The sequence below is a fragment of the Solanum pennellii genome, chromosome 4 (assembly GCF_001406875.1).
Source record: "Solanum pennellii chromosome 4, SPENNV200".
NCBI classification, from domain to species: Eukaryota; Viridiplantae; Streptophyta; class Magnoliopsida; order Solanales; family Solanaceae; genus Solanum; species Solanum pennellii.
In genome coordinates this window covers 76,811,935-76,832,335 of record NC_028640.1, presented here as the reverse complement: position 1 = coordinate 76,832,335, position 20,401 = coordinate 76,811,935, and the positions used below count along the sequence as shown (strand labels likewise).

The 20,401-nt window shown below is 34.4% G+C and overlaps 3 protein-coding genes and 1 pseudogene across 5 annotated transcripts; all 4 read right to left on the bottom strand.

The window, feature by feature from the left end:
- Positions 1-1,045: 1,045 nt before the first annotated feature.
- LOC107015535 lies at positions 1,046-5,317 on the bottom strand (annotated as a pseudogene).
- A 144-nt stretch (positions 5,318-5,461) lies between these two features.
- LOC107015534 (WD repeat-containing protein LWD1) lies at positions 5,462-6,938 on the bottom strand. Its single transcript, XM_015215847.1, has one exon. The coding sequence runs from the start codon at positions 6,833-6,835 to the stop codon at positions 5,792-5,794; it is 1,044 nt and encodes a 347-aa protein (XP_015071333.1). The 5' UTR covers positions 6,836-6,938; the 3' UTR covers positions 5,462-5,791.
- Positions 6,939-8,538: 1,600 nt separating this feature from the next.
- Positions 8,539-13,162, bottom strand: LOC107015553 (catalase isozyme 3). Its single transcript, XM_015215864.2, has 8 exons — positions 13,045-13,162; positions 12,331-12,427; positions 11,113-11,390; positions 9,710-10,486; positions 9,357-9,446; positions 9,196-9,263; positions 9,018-9,111; positions 8,539-8,929 (listed from the first exon to the last, which is right to left on the bottom strand). The coding sequence occupies exons 1-8, from the start codon at positions 13,057-13,059 to the stop codon at positions 8,870-8,872; spliced, it is 1,479 nt and encodes a 492-aa protein (XP_015071350.1). The 5' UTR covers positions 13,060-13,162; the 3' UTR covers positions 8,539-8,869.
- Positions 13,163-14,911: 1,749 nt separating this feature from the next.
- Positions 14,912-19,446, bottom strand: LOC107015955. Of its 3 annotated transcripts, none has more exons than XM_015216408.2 (4): positions 19,312-19,446; positions 16,806-17,557; positions 16,526-16,609; positions 14,912-15,324 (listed from the first exon to the last, which is right to left on the bottom strand). In XM_015216408.2, the coding sequence occupies exons 2-4, from the start codon at positions 17,503-17,505 to the stop codon at positions 15,224-15,226; spliced, it is 885 nt and encodes a 294-aa protein (XP_015071894.1). In that variant the 5' UTR covers positions 17,506-17,557; positions 19,312-19,446; the 3' UTR covers positions 14,912-15,223. The 3 variants fall into 3 exon arrangements, with proteins under 3 accessions (XP_015071894.1, XP_015071896.1, XP_015071895.1); XM_015216410.2 differs by having other exon boundaries at positions 16,806-17,465; positions 19,312-19,440; XM_015216409.2 differs by having other exon boundaries at positions 16,806-17,526; positions 19,312-19,420.
- Between the last annotated feature and the right edge of the window lie 955 nt (positions 19,447-20,401).

Here is a 20,401-nt window from a genome sequence, read left to right as displayed (position 1 = left end):
TTTTTGACTATATCTTATGATATTTGTGTACCTAATTATTATAAAAGTTGATTATTAAGACTATATTAATGATTAAGTGGACAGATGGTGCCTTCTAATTGGTCCATAAGGATTCTACTAAAGATACCAAAGCAAATTTGTGATCCTACTTTATTCCATCGTATCATATATCGATTCAAATTTTAGTTTTTCAACGAAAAATAATTTAACCCACTAAGCATAGGTATCGTGACAACAATAAACATATATAACTGATCTGGCAATGACTACTCCCTCCTCAATATATTTGCGTACACAGAATTTTACACAAAAAACGATAAAATGTATCAATATATTATGACAATTCAAGGATTAAGTTAAAGGTCGGCCTATATATTATCACAACTCGTGTGAGTGATAGGATGTCTTTCCCATTGCTTTGATATTTTAATCCATAGTTTCAATTTTGATATATGGAAAAGTTATATTGAATAAAGATGTTTAAAACTTTTGTAAACAACACGACTTAAATCTGTAGGGATAAGTTTCTTAAAACTAACTCTCCATACATGTCAAATCGTGGCCTTGTTGACCTTCAACAAATATCTACGATCTTCAATAATAAGTTTAAGCGAATTAATTTGATATTATACATCATTTTCGTTGATAAGCTTGACAACAATATGATTGAGCAATTTATTTCAATTTTTATTGCTTCATAATGCGTTTGATTTGCGACATTTACTACTTGCTTAATACTTCCACAGTATTGTATTTAGGCTTGAGTATGTAGAATATCCCAACAACTATTTTCTTTATTCAATTTCCACCATCATCAGAATAGTCTTGACACAATCATGGTTCAGTTTTCAATATTTAGTTGCAATTACATAAACATTTCAATTTTTTTAAAAATATATAGTTATACATAAGTCTGAATAAAAAAACGATAGAATTTAACTGAATTCACAAAATCTGCCTAGTGTTCATCTTTCATTCCTGAAATGGAACAGCTGCTACAATGTATTTGATCATCTTTTTTTTTTTTTGATAAAGTAAAATGTTATGGTTAACTTTTTAATATGTAAACTGGATGTACTTTACAAGGTAGAATAAAATAAAATGATCAAAATATAGTACTTGATACTTAAACTTATTCGAGTTGTTACAACTAATTCGCCTCACGGCCTCAGTCCCAAACAAGTTTGAGTGTAGGCTAATATAAATCCCCATTCCTTCAGTTAAGCCCCGGCGGATTGAGAATTAGCATACAACCCAATCACCAAAGAGAATACATACTCTTACCATAAGAAACAATGTTTTCTTGGATTACTCCTTAATAGGACACAACATATTTAAGTTATCGCCTTCACATTGAGACGAGATGCGATTTTCTTGAGTAAGAGACATACCAGCCAGAAGCACAGTTCATGCAAAACATTGCAATATTTATCTCTTTGGATCTACATGGGACGCGGACTAAATGAACATGAAAGGGGAGCTCAGATCTGTGTGTATTTCACGAGTGACTTGAGAATCGGATAGAGACCTCAACCCAACAGCAGGAAGATCTTCCTTTCTTGCCTGCAATAACAAAACCAGCAGATAGCCGATGTACCAAACTAGCTGTATCTCTCTCCTGGCTGTTTGAATTTGTCCTCTTTCTCAAAGATCCACTGAAAAAACAACCATATTGGAGAGAAAATATATTAAAATGAGTTTCATAACTCAAAGTGGAAACTCAACCTAAACATCATTTCCAAGTACCAGCAAGTCAAACTTGCCACAGACTGAACCATTTACATCCATATAATAGGGAACAGCAGGTAACAAAATAGAGATGCTACAAGCCCCACATATGAGATGGAAAAAGAAAATAAAAAAAAAGACATGAACAGGACAAAGCAAAAAATATTACGGTTGGACTTCAAAAGGGAACGAACTCCATGAAACAGACATGAAGACTACTCTCATTAACTACATTAACATATGTGAAGAGAATAATGTAACTTTCTCTAAGTGAAGCTTGTTGATCATTCATCATTCAAGCTCTTCACATTAACGGAGTTATCACTAGTGCCATCCTAGCCAGGCACGTGCCGAAAGAATCAATAACTCAAGTTTACTACAGCTGGAGCTCGATTGGGTATGCAATCAAAGTGAACGATAAAAAAAAATTTTTTTAAGTGAACTAGAAGAGGTCCAAGATTATTCGGCCAAAATCCAAATTATGAACCCAACTTGATAACAGAGGCTCGTGATTTCCAGGGTGAAGAATAAATAAATGAATTGTCACCTTCATGCTCCACTGTCAACAAACGATGAGAAAAACAGCACTAGGAGGAGTGGGCAATATCTATATTCAACAGTAGACTAGATGAAGTTCAAATTGGTTGGTCACAACTCACACCTGATTTATGAAAATCCCCTTCACACAAAAAATTCAAGATTCTCAACATGATTAATAGAAGTAACGAGTGTTAGGTAGTGGAGCCTGATTAATACTCTGATTTATTAATATAAATATACCTCACCGCCGTGGAAGTTTACTTATGGGGTGTTACCACGAAATATTGGGTTTTCTCTTTCTCTCTCTAGATCTCTCATCTCTTTTTTCTTGAAAGTTCTTGTGTTCTTCACTTCATCTAGTGTGTGTGCGTGAATTCGATCCTAACAACGAGTGCATCACCTTGTCATGCTTCGTTATCAAGATAAGGAGCAACTGTTTAATTCTCTGCATAACAACAAGGACCAAGCCTTGACATGAGATAGTGCAGCATCCAGTCAAAACATCAAAAGGGTTAAAACAATCCACATATTCTCCATTAAAGTACTGTCGGAAATAAAGGTCACTTTTCTTCACAACATAGTGTCATAATCAGATCGAAGTACCTACTCCTGCCTTTCTAAGTTCACATATACATACATACCACAACAACTAGTGTAATAACATACTTGAAACTCTTTTTCCTTGTGAAATAGATAAAACATGTTTACTTGAGCAATTAACTGAAAAATTACAGTGCCAACAACTTGCAGGGAAGCATGCACTATACCTCCTCATTAGGATGCATGAAATTCGTGAAACCTTCATGGTGATTATAGTGACAACCACATGTCGGAGCATTGACTGGGGGCTGCAGATAGTTTGGCTCGAGGCAGAGTATGAGAATATCCTTGGACAAGTTGCATGTTAAATAGTCAAAGAAGATTCTGCTACCACACCAAACAATTTCTTTTTTGAGAAAGATAACAGTACACTAATCATCAGCACAAAAGCTGCGTTGCAGTCATATTTACAATTACAAACGAAAGTAGAAGAGTGACCTTGTTCTCTTACAAGGATCCTAATAATTCTAATAAGAGCTTTAGCTTCCTCTCCATGATTTTCTTCACGTTAAAGTTAAAAGTAACAAAATACAATTCATTTTCATTCTCTGGGTGGGACTGCTTCAATCTTCGAAACACCTTGCATTGCATGCTGGGGTTTCCACTTCTTCTGCCTAACATTACCTCCCACATTAATCCAGCACATCATCAGATACCAAACAATTTTTGAATCTGCTTTATTCCATTGCATGTTCTAATTCACTGTACTCAAATCCAACTTTTTTTTTTCTTTTTAGAAAGTCAATCAAAACTTAAAGTCTCTAAACGCAAAAAAATACACACTACCAATATCAAGGAATAATACAGATTCCCCACATATCATATAAAATTGAGTTTTCAGCAATGAAAAGTTCACCCTTCACCAATAGCAAGCATAAGCAATCATCGTGATAACTAAGTGTATTTGTCCTAAATGGAGTGATCAATTGACTAATTAGATGTGAAATACTTCATTTAACCATATTTAGTGGTAAACAATGCTATATAACTATATTTAGTGGTCATTCATTAACTCCAATTACACTCCTAACTAAGTTGCTTGGACTCTTCACTTATGGTGCCGCACCCATGTCATCACGACATGAGTGTGGGTGTGGGATCTTTGTCCAATTTGGTCAACCGATTTAGGGTGCTTTGACCAAAATCGACGGGGAAAGTCAGGATAGTTTTAATAATTTCAATAATCAATGCAAAATCTAAGGTGAAATTGAAGAAAATAAAATACCTTTTATATATAAATTTCTTTGTCACTCCTTTTCCTTTAATCTCATTCTGAGATTCTCTTCATAATATCTCATAATTTAGGTTTTATAACTTATTTTAGACATTCTAATCATTTTTAGGTGAACCCCCGCAATCGTATCCATACATGAATCCATAACCCGAATCTTAAAAATTAGATCATGAAGGATTCAACCTCTCCATCCGCACCCGTATCGGACACCCGCACCCGAGTCCGAGCAACTTAGATTCTTAATGAATTAGATAGTAGTTTCATCATAATAAGAGGATACGTCCTGATCAATTTACTAATTTGTTGTTAACTATTAGTCTATTACACTTAACCATATGTAGTAGTGATCAACAACATTATTCAACTATATTTAGTGATCAATTAATAACTCCAATTACATTCTTAATAAATTAGATAGTACTTTCATCATGATAGATGATCAACCAAGTGCTATGTTGCCTCAACCACAAATTACAAACAATTCATCCCAATTAATAAGGCCACCTTAGGGCCCCAATCCCTTATGCACCATCCCACTATCTGCATTCTGACACTGTTGTCATGCATCAAAGTGTTGGGTTGTCAGACTAGTTTCGATTATCAAATGCTCAATTAAAGGCAAGTGAGTATGATGCGCATGCCACACGTGACCAGTGTCATTTGGGGAAGATTCTCTTTCTGCCCATTAGAATTCATCGTTCATTGAGTTAAGCAAATTTTCTGATGAGTGATTAAACATGCCACTTTGCTTCAGTAACTTGGGAAACAACTCTGGATCCAAAATTCAATCTTTGAGATCACAGTACTCAGCGAATTTGATGTGCCTCACACACATGAGCAGTAGGATTTCCAAAATTAAGGATGAATACACTCGTACCAAAATTTAGGAGTTGGGAAGTAGCTGATTACAGGTAGTACTTTCTTATTCAGAAACTATTGGAGATGCCTACTCTTTGAACTGACAGAGGTAAATATAGAATCTAGAGTTTATGGGTTCAAAATGAATGTGATCTTATATGTAAACATTTCAAATATCCACACAAAAACGCATAGATTCACGCTTATCAAATGATTCACAAGCGAATTGTTGCAGTTAAAGTTACTCATGTTATTAAATACAATTACGAAATGGAAAGACTTGTTGCTATCTTTTTGCTCATTTCTGAATGTCTCAGATGAAGATGTTTCAAGGGAAAATAACTTTTCAGAATGGTTATTAAATGACTTCTGAAAATCCCATTGTCAGTTAATAAGCAATTTAAGCAACTAGTCGTATTTATCTTACAAGTAGCAATTCAGAAATCCCAGCATGTTGAAGTATAAATAGTTCCTTAATGTAGAAATAATCTCTCAGGAACATCAAAACACATATGATTTGATTACTCCAATTGCGGTTTTCAATAAACATAATACAAGCTACAGAAGTTGCAGACCAACCACAATAATGCTGACTAACTGAATCCCACAGAAAATGTGGATTCCAGTTACTTCTATGATAATAGAGCCCTAGGTGCAAAGATAGCAAAAGCTATTCAGGTTTAACTATTGTCAGTAATAAGCCTCGTTTTTCATTTTGGGAATAAAATGCCAAAAAAAGGAAAATTTTTACTTGGAGAAATGTCGCTAGCAGGAAGACTGAATAAGATGATACTTGAGCAGCTGCTTGAAGTGCGAGCGAGAATAGCTAATTCACACCCTTAGAATCTGAAGCTTGTTGGAGAATGCAATGGCAACCCAATCAGGCTGGGATGAGGACCACTGAAGCTGCTCGATTTCTGCACCTGCAGTATAAGCCAGAATTGGATCCAATCCACCTTCTATTGGCTGACCCATTGAAGAGAGATCCCAGATAAGCGCCTGTGAGTCGTCACCAGCAGTACAAATATGGCAAGAGCTGTGAGGAGCCCAGGCAATGGCATTCACACTAGCCTGGTGCCTCTGTAGTTCCACCACCGGCAGTGTCGGGAAACGGATGTCCAAAACTACAACCTTTGCACTGTCCATTATTATGGTGGCCATATACCTAGGATCCTGCTTGTTCCATCCAAGGCGTACAAGAGGAGTATCAGGCTCAGAACTCTCATAGATTATCGTAGAGTGCTCCTTATCGCGAAGATCAAAAACCCTAACAGACCCATCAGCTGAAACAGAAGCAAAAACTCCAACCCCACCCCAAGCAATATCATAAACCTCCTTATCATGAGCAATTAACTGGGTATCGACAGTCTCCCTCTCAATATCCCATATAGTACAGGTAGTATCAATACTCGACGTACCAATCCGCCTCGGCTCAGCTTCATTCCAGTCAAATGAGGTTAACGGACCGGAAAACTCACTGTTCCGGTTGTTATTAAGAAGACTCTTCATGTCAACCCGACTATTATCATTGGCGACTCGCCAAATCCTGAGATAATCACTAGAGGTAGCGATAAGGTCCGGCTTCTGGCACTCCTTATCGGGTATGAAGATAACTTTCGTAGGCGGATACGGGTGCTCAAATGAGAGTTTCGGGTCGGACCGAATCTCACCATTAGAGTCATCAAGCTGCACAATCTCAACTCGGTTTTGGTACTGCTCAAGCAAGCTAGCAATGGCGAGACGATACTTCTTATCCTTGCGAACACTCCAATTCATAGCGTATATGTGCCATGGAGCCTCGTAGGTGTAGATCTCGGAGCGTCTCTGCTGTTCGTCGGAACCATCTTGCTGGTTCGGATCACTGCTTGCTCCCATTTCTGATTTCTTCTTCTTCCGCCGCCGCTGCCGACCGAATTAGGGCTTGATAGTAACAAAGATTGGGAATTTAATTGATCGGGGAGATGGAGATGAGGTCTAACTCCAGATATAGTTTCAGAAATTACACTTTAACTCCTTTAGTTTTACTAGTGTTTATGCACGTACCATAGACTATTTCCTTTTAATTATTCCAAAATCAAATAAGTCCACGTGTGCCCTAAACTACGCGATAACTCATATATGTAACAATTCATGTCCTATATAGGTCTTATGTGTATTATTTCATACAAGATATGTTACGTATGTATTATTTGATTTTATATAAATTTAAGTATTTGTTTATATACGCCTAAAACTAGAACATATGAGTCAAAAGTGTAATATCTTGTTATATGTTCATGTTCTCAATTGGTACAAAATTATAAGTCAAGTATATAAATATAATTTACTTGTAAATTTAAAAAGTTATCGATGAATTCAATCACAAAACATGAAAATTTAAACGAGATGAAATTTATACAAATATTTTTTTTGCACGAGATTATACATAAATAAAAGATTAACTAAATTTTGAGAGAAAAAATGAGCTGCACGAGTTTATACATAAATAAAGATCAACTAAAATTTGACAGACAAAATGAGCAATGGGTTAAGAAGGTCAAGTGGCATTTCTTTTTGATGTTGTGTGTTTCTAAAATAGTACTCACAATTTATTTAATTCTCTAAATATAGGAGCGGCCTAAAATTTTTTTACGGAAAAGGGCCTAAAATACCCTTAAAGTATTGAAAATGGTACAAAATTATCCTTCATCCACCTATTGGCTCCAAAATGCCCTTTTCATCCACCTATTGGCTCCAAAATACCCTTGTCATCCACCTTTGAGTTAAAAATTGACCACTTATTTAATGATTTTAAATGTAAACTATTTAAATATTTTTTAAAATACTTGATGCTCAACTATTGGTTAGATTATACTAATACGTTAAATTATAACAATAGTTGAGCACCACATATTTAAAAAATTATTTAAATAGTTTAAATATAAAACCGTTAAATAAGTGGTCAATTTTGAACCAAAAGGTGGATGACAAGGGTATTTTGGACCCAATAGGTGGGTGGGAAGGGTATTTTGGAGCCAATAGGTGGATGGAGGGTAATTTTGTACCATTTCCAATACTTTGAGGGTATTTTAGACCCTTTTCCGATTTTTTTATGCTTTTCTATTATACTATTATCTTTTTTATGCATGTACCTTCTCCATTGTGGACCAAAAATCCGTACTGCTTTTAGCTATTTTCAATTAAAATTTGGCTAAGCATGTGTCGCTTTTTCATTTGTTCACCTTTATTTATTATAATTCTTTTTAGTTGAAATTATAAAAACTCTAACCAATATTTGACTATTATAATTCTTTTTAGTTGAAATTATAAAACTCTAACCAATATTTGACTATGCATGTAAATCACTTTAAAATTTTATGTGTCGCACATAAATTGAAACAAAAAAATAGAAATACACATTGAAATAAATACATATAAAAGCTCTGAACTTATCCGCTAAACTTACGACTTTTAAGTTTACAGACTCTTTTACACATATTAAGAGTCCAATTGTTTCTCAAATCTCCATTAGTAATAGAACAAAGAGAATAAAGTAATATTTATTTATCATATTAAAATATAAATGACATTCCAAATTATATCTGTCACATAAATATAAAACAAATATTATTTATTTGTTTGGTATTTAGCCCTCCGTAGTAGTTTAGAATATTTTTTTTGCTTTTCAAGAATATAACTTCTTTCTAGGTCCCATGTTTTAGGATCCAACTGTACATTCGTTATTATGTATGATATAACCTCATAGAAACACCCACTTTATGAGACTAAAGGGTTCAATTTATTCAGAAAGTGATCACAGCAACGTCAGAACTAACACAAGAAAGTTTGTTGGTACACAACCATACTACCAACCAAAACAAACATTTTTTTCTTGGATTACTTCTTCACTACACCAACACATTTTCATCTTCACATCGTAGGCCTTATATTGAGACGAGACGCGAGCTTCTGACCAAGAGACTTGTCAGCCTGCACCATATACATGCAAAACAAACATTCTTATCTCAGGATAAATGTGGGATTAAAGTAGTAGCATGTAAAGGAAAGAACTCCTGACCTGTGACCAGTATGAGATCCAAATACTGCGAATTTCATGAGTGGCTCGAGGATCAGATAGAGCATCAACCCATCTGCACAAAAATCTTTCTTGCCTGCAATCACAAGGCCGGCAGATAAGTACATAACTGATAGGGGTGGAAACTTGGTGACTGAAAATAACAGAGGAACTAGACTACCTGTCCGGTGCCCAAGATCTGTAATGTTCTCCTGGCTGTTTAAAGTTGTTCTCTTTCTCAATAATGACCTGCAATATAACTCATCATGGTTTAGAATCAAGACATATGGAGGAAACAAGACTAGGGAAAAAGGAGAATATTTATATTTAAGATAGTGTCACCTTTTCGCGTTTTCCTGTCAAGACACGACGAGGAATAGGGTACTGCTCCGCATGACGACAAGGATCAAGCCTTGAGGGAAAATAGTTGACCTGAAACAGCATACAACATCAGGTTAACACATCAAAAGAGTAAACTGTCAATACATGCACTTCCAAAATAGTGTGAGAAGCAAAATTCGCAACTAGGCTTCATCATCAGACCAAAGTACCTTTCTTGCCTTGCTAAGTTCACATAGACAAGGGAACAACTAGGCTAATATGATTAACAACCCCTTGTCTTTCCTTGTGAAGTGGATAAATATTTCTACTCTAAACAATCCACTAATAATAGAAACCTCAAGGATGTACTATACCTCTTCATCACGGTGCATGAAATTCATGAGACCTTCATGGTGATTATTGTGATGAGCACACTTGGGAGCATTAACTGGGAGCTGCAGATAGTTTGGACCAAGGCGGTGTCTCTGGGTATCAGCATATGAGAATACCCTAGTTTGGAGAAGCTTATCATCCGAATAGTAAACACCAGGGACAATAATGGCAGGGCAAAAAGCAAGCTGCTCATTCTCCGCAAAGAAGTTATCGATGTTCCTATTCAATACCAAGCGACCAACTGGCTGTAATGGCAAGATGTCCTCAGGCCAGATCTTGGTTACATCTAGGGGGTCAAAGTCGAATCTGTCTTCATGATCAGGATCAATAGTTTGGATGAACAGTTTCCACTCTGGATAGTTCCCAGCAGCAATTGAATCATAGAGATCCTTGGTCGCATGACTATGATTTGATCCACCGACCTTAATAGCTTCTTCATCCAACAAGCATTTGACTCCACAAGTTGGCTTCCAATGGAATTTCACATACTGTGCTTTCCCAGCTTTGTTGATCAGCATGTAGGTATTAACACCGAAACCATCCATGTGCCTGTAATCTTGTGGAATGCCCAGATCATCAAACAGGAAACTGAACATATGAAGACTTTCTGGATGGTGAGAGAAGAAATCAAGGATCCTCCAGTTCTCCTGAATGTGGGACTTTGGATTTGGTTTCAGGGCATGAACCATGTCAGGGAACTTCATTCCATCACGGACGAAGAAGACAGGGAAGTTGTTTCCAACCAAATCAAAGTTACCCTGAAATACAAAAGCTTCAGCCACGAACAGCAAACACAAAAGAAGTGCAGTGCCTTCATTGATCAGGAAACAGAAAATGGCTATCAAGTAAATGGTTATTTCCATCAGATGAAATTCATAAGAACAAGAACCAGGGAATGAAATACACTTGATACACTTTATTGATTTTGAACACTCCCTTTTACAAATGAATACTCCCTTCAACATCGTATTTTTCAGAATCCATGAGTGATCAAAACCATCACAAAACAGCACCGCGTGGTGTTTAGGCTTATTAACAGTTGCCGTTGGATTTCGACGAGATTGAGATTATTAATCTGAACAAATTCATATGAGCAATTGTGTCGCTGTCTAAAATTACTAAGGAGGACCAAACAAATGGAAAATTTTGCAAATTAGGCATATCACTAAAGGCTTAAACCAAACACTTCTCACATAGAATATACCTTTCTTCAACCTGTTCTACAAAATCAATTGCTGACTCCAAAGCCAGGGAGAGATGAAATACAAGTCTGTGTTTCAGCAATGGTCTCTTACCAGCTTGACAGGCATACAATTTTGGGGTACTGATAAATGGAAGTCTGACAATGAAGACATTGCAAGAAAAAACTAGCATAAGAAATTACCTCTCTGGTGTAAAATTTTACAGCAAATCCTCTGGGGTCCCTGAGGGTTTCAGGGCTTCCACGCTCGTGGATAACAGTAGAGAACCTCACAATAACAGGTGTCTGGACACCAGGAGCTCGAAGAAAATCAGCACATGTAAGATGGGATATATCATGTGTGACCTCAAAGAAACCCTTGGCACTGGCGCCTCTGGCATGAACAACACGCTCTGGGATTCTCTCACGATCAAAATTGGCAATCTTCTCCAGCAGATGATAATCCTCGAGAAGAATTGGCCCTGAAAAAAGAATAACAAGTTTCAATATTCTTATCCATGGTGAGAAATCCACTAAAACTGGAAAATTCTGTAAATGTTATTATGATATCTCTAAAACAGAAAACTACAGAATTTTATTTGTACTGATCATGAAAAGCACCTCTATTACACAGGACAAATTGCATTATTTGTAATATGCAAAGAGATATTTACCCTTTTAAGCAAATTCTATCAATCCTTGCCGGTCAAATTATTCAAATGACATAGAAAAAGTGAAAAGTGATAATCTTGAAGTTCCCATCACGAATTGTTTCCACCTTTCAACCATCTACATTTCCTATTTTATTACACTATATTCTGGAAACCGTTATGACCGACGTTACTCATACCATGTTAAATAATTCTTCAAAAGAGTGGAACATCAAGGAATATATCCAAGAATAAAAACAGTAAGGCACCTTATACCAAATTGACCATCTAGATCACACACTTTTTCTAATTGAGCATCAAGGAGGACCAATAACAGGCTAACAATGCAGGAGAACAGTAGTTCCTGTTTGTTTCCATATATATGTATTCATAATGATCTACACAAACAAAAGATGTGCACACCCAGAAATACAAATGGGAACATATGCACACCCAGAGATAACAGACACTAAATTGTCTAAACTTATATCATCTTACTCATTTAAGTAGCTAACCAAATGCATGTCCCCAAAACGACAAGATAAATCATACTGGCATCTTGTTTCCCACGCGCACAAAAAATCACAAGCTAGAAGGAATAATTGCTCTTATCAATCAACTACACCTTGAAATACCCAAACTCTCTACTGTTGACTGTCTATTTATCAACTCTCTCCCTTTTCAAGATCAGGAATATGTTCTTATACCAAAAAATTGAATAAAAACGTGAACTTTACACATCAGAAGAAAGATAAGAGAAGCTAAAGAGTACCTCTAGTTCCAACAGTCAAGGAAGAATTGTTGTTATACACAGGAGCACCAGAGTTCGTTGTCATGAAGGGGGAATTGGCAGCACTTGAAGGACGATACTGCATCAAATCTCACAATCAATAATCATGAATCTCATATGTTCAAATATAATATAAACCAACCAAAAATCCTCAGGACATTCTCTAATAATTCAAGCTCTATCAATTTCCAAAAAGTTGCACCAACAAAAAGATAAACCAACATTCACGTATAAATAGTTATTATACCATTAAAAAAATTTTGACATAAAAAAATATCATTCGATAACGGGATAAAACTGAGGTTTTCTAGTTACCCTTTTCTAAAAAAAACTGAGGTTTTCTAGATCAAACTAGACATAAACCCGCACTCTCTTATAAATCACCCCACAAAACAATAAAACTAGGGCAAAATGAGCTTCAACCACCAAATTAAACCAAAAAAAACTCAAAAAAACTAAAAAAAAAAACGGAATCTCAATTTCCCCGCATATATCCTTCACATACCACAATCAAAACGATAAAAAAATATAACAATCCACAAAATCAAATTAAACAACAAACAAAAAAAATTCCTTTTTTTGGAAAATCAAAAGGAATCTACTGCAACAACACAGATCAAATTTTTAAAAAAAACACAAAAAAAATCATATAAAATCAATAAAAATTCTTCAATAAAAATTGGAAAAAAAAAATACCTTGTAAGGATCCATGGCGAAAGAAGGAGAAAAATATTTAGACTGAAAGAGAGAAAACGGAAGAAGAAATTTGCGTTTTATTTGTGAGGGTGTATGAAAATAAAAATGAGCTGATTTTATATTAATATATAGATCTTGTAGGGCCATTTTTCAACCGCCTAATTCTCCTTTTTTGGCTCGCTTTTCTATTTTTATCATTTAAAAATAATATCCATTGCTTATCCACTTTTTTTCTTATTATGACTAGATTTATCTTTTTCTGAAATAAATAAAATAAATATTTTACAAACCATAAAAAAAAAAGTTGTTAGAAATTTTGAGCTGTAAAATTACGATGATAATATTAATAATTACATGTCAATTTAAATAAACTCTTATCTATTTTCGATTCAGATAACATAAAAGAGTTTAAACTATATAAAAATATGAATTTTATTAGATTATTATAAATAGATGAATAAAATATATTATTTGTAAGTATAAAAAATTGATTTGCATTAAATTAATTGCGTTAGATTGTTCTCTTACTAGTAGCTGTCATCTAACTCTTAAAACTATGGATTACAAGTAATCTTCAAATTAGTGTAACCATATCTCTAATCTCAAGAAGATAAAATACTAATTAAAGAAAAGGGTCCTCAAATCATATTTTGTGTTTTACCCAATGATTATTCCCCTTTTTGTGGGGTTGATTAAATGTCCTTTTCTTAGGCCATAATTTTGATTATTTTTCTAAAAATGTATAAACTATATTTCTTAAAAATAACAGTAGACTCTAGTTAATTGTATTGATTTTATGAATAAATTAATATTTAGAATAACTTTTAAAATATCAAATATTTTTATTTACGGTGTTCAAGTTATTAAAAAATATATAATAATATGTTAATATCATTCTATAAATGATATATCCATGAAAGATACATGCATCTCAATTTTATTTCAACTCGTACGATATAGAGATAATCTTTTATAAATCCTAGTCAAAAACTTCATTTTTTTTTTGTGGTGAATGCATCTTTTAACTCTAAAACCAATTAATTTGAACTATGGTAATAATTAATTTCCATACGTTACATTATAAAAATACTAAAAATAAAGAAATTTATTTTGTTTCTTATCTATTTTTTTTGGAGTTTATCCCTAAGCTAATACACAGTCATAGATGAGCTGGACCGTCTCGATGACGCCACGTGTCCAAATGGACCTAGAAGTGTGTGCAAGGCCCAGAAATATTCCAAATGGGCTTATGAAAGCTATATTGGACCGTTTAAATGGCCAGTGTGAACGCTGCAGAATTGATTAGATTCTGCTTATACACAGTATGGGCCGTTTTGATAAGGGCCCACTAAAATATTTATTTATTAAATATGTCCTTGTAATTTGGATTATTATTGATTAGCTGTTTCTTTTTTAGTGGTTGATGCCAAATCAGTACTAGGTAGAGGTTTGAATATTTTAGGTAGGTAGGTACAACAAATTTAATTCGAGGAGAATCAAATCATTGGAAATGAGGTAATATAGGAACTTTGTTTTAAAATGTTACCTCATATCTTGTACCTTTCACCTTAACAACAATGACATATTTGAGTAATGTACTCTTAGAAGTGAAATCTAACAAGGTAAAACGAACATACATATAGACCTTATTCTTATGTAAGTTTAGAACTTATTTCGGATAAATCCTAGATTCAAAGTAGAGCGAATAGAAAAACGAATACAATTTAATGAGGTTCATATACACTTTCCTTGTACATACCTCACTCATATAATCATACTAATATCAATTGGTCCTAGCTTTTCCATTTTACAAACCTATAGAACTTGACTTTTGACTGCATAAATGTTGTTCTTTATACGGTCAGTCTATATAACTTTACTTGATATTACCCCATCAAGAATCTGCAAACTTCAAATATGTAGATGGAACAATGTACAGATAGTATGAACTGCTTATACCCAAAAGAATACCAAAGTACAGTGTTCGATAACTTCTTCATCTCTAGAGGGCTAGCTAATCAAAAGGAAAAAGCTTACTATAAAGAGAAAAAAAAAAGACTATAGATGTCTAAAGAAGCCAACGCCTAATAGCCTCCTCTCAAGATCTTGTACCCCGTGGAGTACAAGGTTTAAAACAGGCATTGCATCAGTGCAACACGAATTATTGCCATTAGCTTCATCATTTCTTGATTGGGACTAATGGAACTGTCTGAGTTAAGCTGGAAAACAGGGCGGATTTTCCCAAAACATTGAGGTTCTTCACTCGTTGCATCTCCTTTCCTGCATTGAACATAGAAAAGGGAAGTTTTACTGAAATGTTCTCGTGTTAGTCACTTTTACCTGTACTTTCTCAACAGATCTGGAAAATGTTTACAACCACCAACAACGAAGGGATACCATTAGTGTGAATAAACAACTCGCAAGGTAGTTAGGTTCAAGGCTTAAAGCCTCACTCTTGACTCATTTGAAGCAAGTGGTGATTATGTAAGCTTTGAAACCTTATTGTAGTCGGACTTCCACATTGTGCACATAAGACGGCTGAGTACCTACCTCTAGACTCTCATTCTGTGTGTTCCAATTATATCACCTCCTAAGTAGTGGCGGAGCCAAGATTTTCACTAAGGGTGGTTCAAAATATAAAGAAGTAAACACAAGAAGAAGCCAAATGGGGTGCAATATCTACTATGTATACAGTAAAAAATAATTTTAATCAAGTATAAACAGGTCCATCCAAACCCCCTCGACCCTAACTGACTCCGCCCCTGGTCCTAAGGCGGGGGAGGTACATCTTGCATACAGCTTCCCCACATAAGCAGATCATATTCCCACTGAAGGGTGTGGAAGGGGATGTCAACCTCTAATATAAGCATGAGAAGTTATGCAAATACTCTTCCTAATATAATTAGAATATATAGTAACATGTCATGCACTGGAGAGTGTTGGGTGCTTGATTCAACTAGCCAATGTAACAACATCTACCAAAATGCAAGAGGAGATTCAAGGACTTTAGTAACCTTGGATAAAGTCCACTTAGACTTAGCCACACTTTTTTACAGATAGTCATAAATACGTACTCTCTCCATTTCAATTTGTTTGTATGGTTTTGACTTGACACGGAATTTAAAAATAAAGAATATTTTTTGATCTTGTGGTCTTAAACTAAAAAACATCTTGAATGTACCAAAATATCTTTTTAACTTGTGGTCTTAAACATGTTGCATGGAAAATTGAAATGAAAGAGTTATCAAAAAGGGAAAGAGACATCCTATTTGAAACGGACTAAAAAGAAAAGTAAGACAACAAATTAAAATGGAGGTAGCATATAGATACACAAATCAATACAAGGCAGCCTTTCACGAAATCAGGCAAGGGTAAGTAAAGTTCCATTATACATGCATACATCTAAACAACATATGAACCATTCAGAAACTCCCATCTATGAAGGGTAGGGAAAAAAACGAACAGTTTATTGTCAGCTTACCTTCCTCTATTGTCAACTGGATAGCCCTTTTCTCCAAGTCAACGGCATGTCTGCTAAGCTCAGGTGGTGACAAACGTAGAAGCACTGACAGAAAGACAAATCATACAAACAGCATAAACAAGGAGTCAAAATGAAACTAGACAAAACATGTCTGCTAAGCTCAGGAGGTGACAAATGCAGAAGCACTGATAGAAACAAATCATGCAAACAACATAAACGAGGAGTCAAAATGAAATTAGTCAACTGCTTATAAGTTATGTAGAAAGACTCTAAGACTCACGCTGAAGGTATTCTGTTTGGTTTGCTTCATCACACTGTTTCAGGAACTTCTGCAGACGAATGAAATGCTCTGTCAATTTCTGATCTTCTTCCGCCTTGACATCCAAAGTACGCATTGGCTGGGGAGAAAGCTTAGAAGAATCAATTGGAAGAGCGTGAGAGTTGTTAGCAGCCTTGCCAATAGAATTAGGAATTGATGGTCCACCATGAGAAAATGTCATCATAGGTGCCAAATGCTTTGGTGATGCTACAGGAGGATGACCATTACTACCTTCCCTCTGTAGATTTTGCTTTTGAGGAATTGTCCTCTGCAACTGACTCAGGTTCTTTGAGTGAGTAGCCTCCACAAATTTGTCCACATTGCTCTGAAGTCTTCCTTTACCCAGTTCTAGATCAAATCTTCGTCGAGCATTAAGTATATTGTCATTTGTATCATTGCTGCTCAAAGATTTGCTAGAATTGGTATTTGAAGGACGCTCAGGTGTAAGCCTCTTAGTTCCACATACCCTAGTTGGATCTGCAATAGGTCTTACGCCTAAAAAATGTGAATTTTCTTGATGGCTACTCAGCAAGCTGGTTTTTTGATTCTGCACATCTCTCAAAGCTGTCTTTCTTGATACACCAGGAAGTTGCTTATCAAACGCTGGCATACCAGTTCCACCTGTGGTCACACCATTATGAAGGGGTTCAGAGTTGACCATTTTGAGATTATTCTCAACACCCTTCGGAGGCAGAAAACTATCAGAATGAAGCCTGATCAGAAAACAAAGATGAAAAATATATCATACTCCACTACCTTTGTGTTACAAAGACTTGAAGAAGAAGAAGATGGTGGAAAGACAGAGAAAAAAAAACAGATTTGGGAAAGAGGTGTCGCTAACAGATTTTACCTATGTGAGAAAGATTTAAGAGTAAGTAAATCATAATTTATACACTGCAAGGCAACCTGGGAAGAGGACTTTATTCTTACGAAATACAAGCCTACATTAAATGGTATCTCCAGGAGATATTATACAAATGTTTTACAAATGGAGGGACAAGAAGACACCAAAAACTACCAGAAAGATACAGAACTCAATTCCTTTAACTATATTTTGGGAGCTACCGAATGAGATAACAAGAAATGTTCTGAAACAGAAAAAATCAGTGCATCAGCTGAAATATAATTGCTTATACTTTTTTGTTTGTATGGTCCAAAAGTGAAGTAGTAAAAGATATAAATCAGTCACTCCATAGTAGATTTCATCAGCTCGCTGTGTAAGAGGACAAAAGAGACAGAACCAGTACCAAGGAGAAAGACCCACTGATGAATGTCTTGGTAAGAAGATAAAGAAGAAGCCAATATACCCCACCTCTTATTTGTAAGAAGTTATCATCTAGTACTTTATATTAAAAGAAACAGTTATCAAATGTTTTCAATTTTCCCATGAATGGTAACATTTTCTCTAGGAAAACAAGTTCCTTAAAGAATGAGGAAAATGACTTCCCTAATAGTAGTAGAGTAAACAAGTTACATAAGCGACATTCTAAGTTCATTTCCACTCACCAACGGTCCCAGCCTCATCCCTTGATCATCCCACCTCCAACACCCTATCCTACTCCATATGTTTAGCTATATTACATATAAATGCTCTTGGGATAATATTTTTTGCTTACTTACCGAACACTAGAAAATAAGTTTAAAAAGCCACTTTCTTTTCCCAAAAAAAAAACACAACATTTTTCTTCATCCCAAACACACCCTTAGCATTATACTATTTCAAGAACAATGATTGAAAACCATTCCATGAGTAAAAGAAGTACATAAAATTATTATAAAGCTAAAGCCAAAAAGTATTCATTAGAGCTAACTCATACAATAAATGCATAGCTAAGCAAATACAGATCTGTATCAAAAATACTCCTTTAACACAAATTCAAAACCATAATTTTTACATCTAAGGTAAAAAATGAACATACATTTTCTATCTACAAAAAAAATAGCATCAAATAGATAAAAAAACATTTCTCAACAAACAAACATGCCAAATACCCACAAACCATTTCGATAAGGTGATAAACAAAATTTCAAAAATTAAAATACAGCTTAAGACCAATTCTTTTTTACTTAATACTCCAAAAGGGGAAAACCCAAAGCACATACCCACTACCAAAATTAAACCCATGAATTCTGCTATACACAATCTACTTCCCCGACCTTGCTAACGCGGGATGCTTTGTACCCCTAGCTACCCCAGAAGAATCTACTTCAATTTCCAATACTCATAAACAACCCCAACAAAGCTAATCCGCTAAATCTTCGTTTAGAACCAAAACCCACCTCAAAAAATCTTCATTTTTCACCAATAACCATGAATGACAAATTAAAAAACACTTCTTTCAGTATTCTTCATACAATTTACATTAAAAAAAATCAAATTTAAAAAGAAAAATTATGACAACAAAGATCGAAACATTTTGGTTGATATATCGTTCGAAAAAAGTGAAATTGCTGAAATAATACTTACTGTAAAAAGGTGTAAATCAAAAATTGTGAGCAAAGATGGAAGAGACGGCGCCAGTGAGAGGGGTTTCAAAAGAGGCAACTTTGGCTCCAAATATTTATTACTAATTCCTAAGAAATAAATAAGCTGCAGAATTTTATTTCATTTATTAATTGAAAAAAAAAATCATCATAAATATCTAGACTTTATCACTTTACCAAACAAGTTCACTTTAAACTTTACACGTCTCTTAAAAAAAATTAATTTTAATATATTATATTTTAAATTTAAAAATAAATACTTATAATAAAAAATAAAACATATCAAGAAAAATATATATATATATTACTAAAAGTAAAAATTAATATAAAATATATTTTTAATATAGAAAAAATAATTGGAGGGGAGTGAGTATTTCCTAAAAATACCCCTTAAAGTAGTTAATTTACTTGAATTAACATAATCTTTGACCAGAATTTGATGAATTCACAAGACTTTAGTGACTTCTTTTCTTTTCTTTTTTAATTTTATTTACAGTAAAATGTTTTTTAAATTAAACTCTTTTTTTAGTTGTAGAATTGTGGTGAATAATTATAATAACAATTATAATATAATTAATGTAGTTTTATAAGTGTGATTAAAAAAAGTAATATATGTATAAATTTTACTTTTATATTAGTGGAGTAGAGAAATTATTTTTGATAGATTTTCGATTTAAAAGTTATTGGTGAAATATTATTATTTTTTTCACGAACCTATTTAGTTTTTTTAGAGTTTGATCAATATAGGTCTTGTCACTATTTTCGTGTGAATCAATTCCTTTTTAAATTGTTGGACTATGTTCAGTTCAACTTGTATGTTTTCACGAGGATCAAAACTATTCTTACAAGTGCATGTCGTCTTACACTAATATCTGATTAATGAGGATCACGATTATTTGAACATGTACATGTTATATCACACTATTAAAGATATCAAATGCACGAGGATTGCGACTATTCTAACATGTGCATGTTTTCCTGCGGTAATATATATATATTAGGTTCACAAGGATCATGATTAATTTATATGTAAATGTTATTTCACGCTAATACAAATTTCAAATTCATGAGGA

Excerpts from the sequence above, each read along its gene's own strand:
- LOC107015534 (XM_015215847.1), bottom strand. The coding sequence starts at position 6,835 with ATGGGAGCAAGCAGTGATCCGAACCAGCAAGATGGTTCCGACGAACAG.
- LOC107015553 (XM_015215864.2), bottom strand. Across the intron at positions 9,264-9,356 it reads TGACAGGAAAACGCGAAAAG|GTCATTATTGAGAAAGAGAA; the intron begins GTGACACTATCT and ends GTTATATTGCAG. Across the intron at positions 8,930-9,017 it reads GGATCTCATACTGGTCACAG|GCTGACAAGTCTCTTGGTCA; the intron begins GTCAGGAGTTCT and ends TATATGGTGCAG.
- LOC107015955 (XM_015216408.2), bottom strand. The coding sequence starts at position 17,505 with ATGGTCAACTCTGAACCCCTTCATAATGGTGTGACCACAGGTGGAACT. Across the intron at positions 16,610-16,805 it reads CCAAACAGAATACCTTCAGC|TGCTTCTACGTTTGTCACCA; the intron begins GTGAGTCTTAGA and ends TCTTTCTGTCAG. Across the intron at positions 15,325-16,525 it reads CCAGTTGACAATAGAGGAAG|GAAAGGAGATGCAACGAGTG; the intron begins GTAAGCTGACAA and ends TGTTCAATGCAG.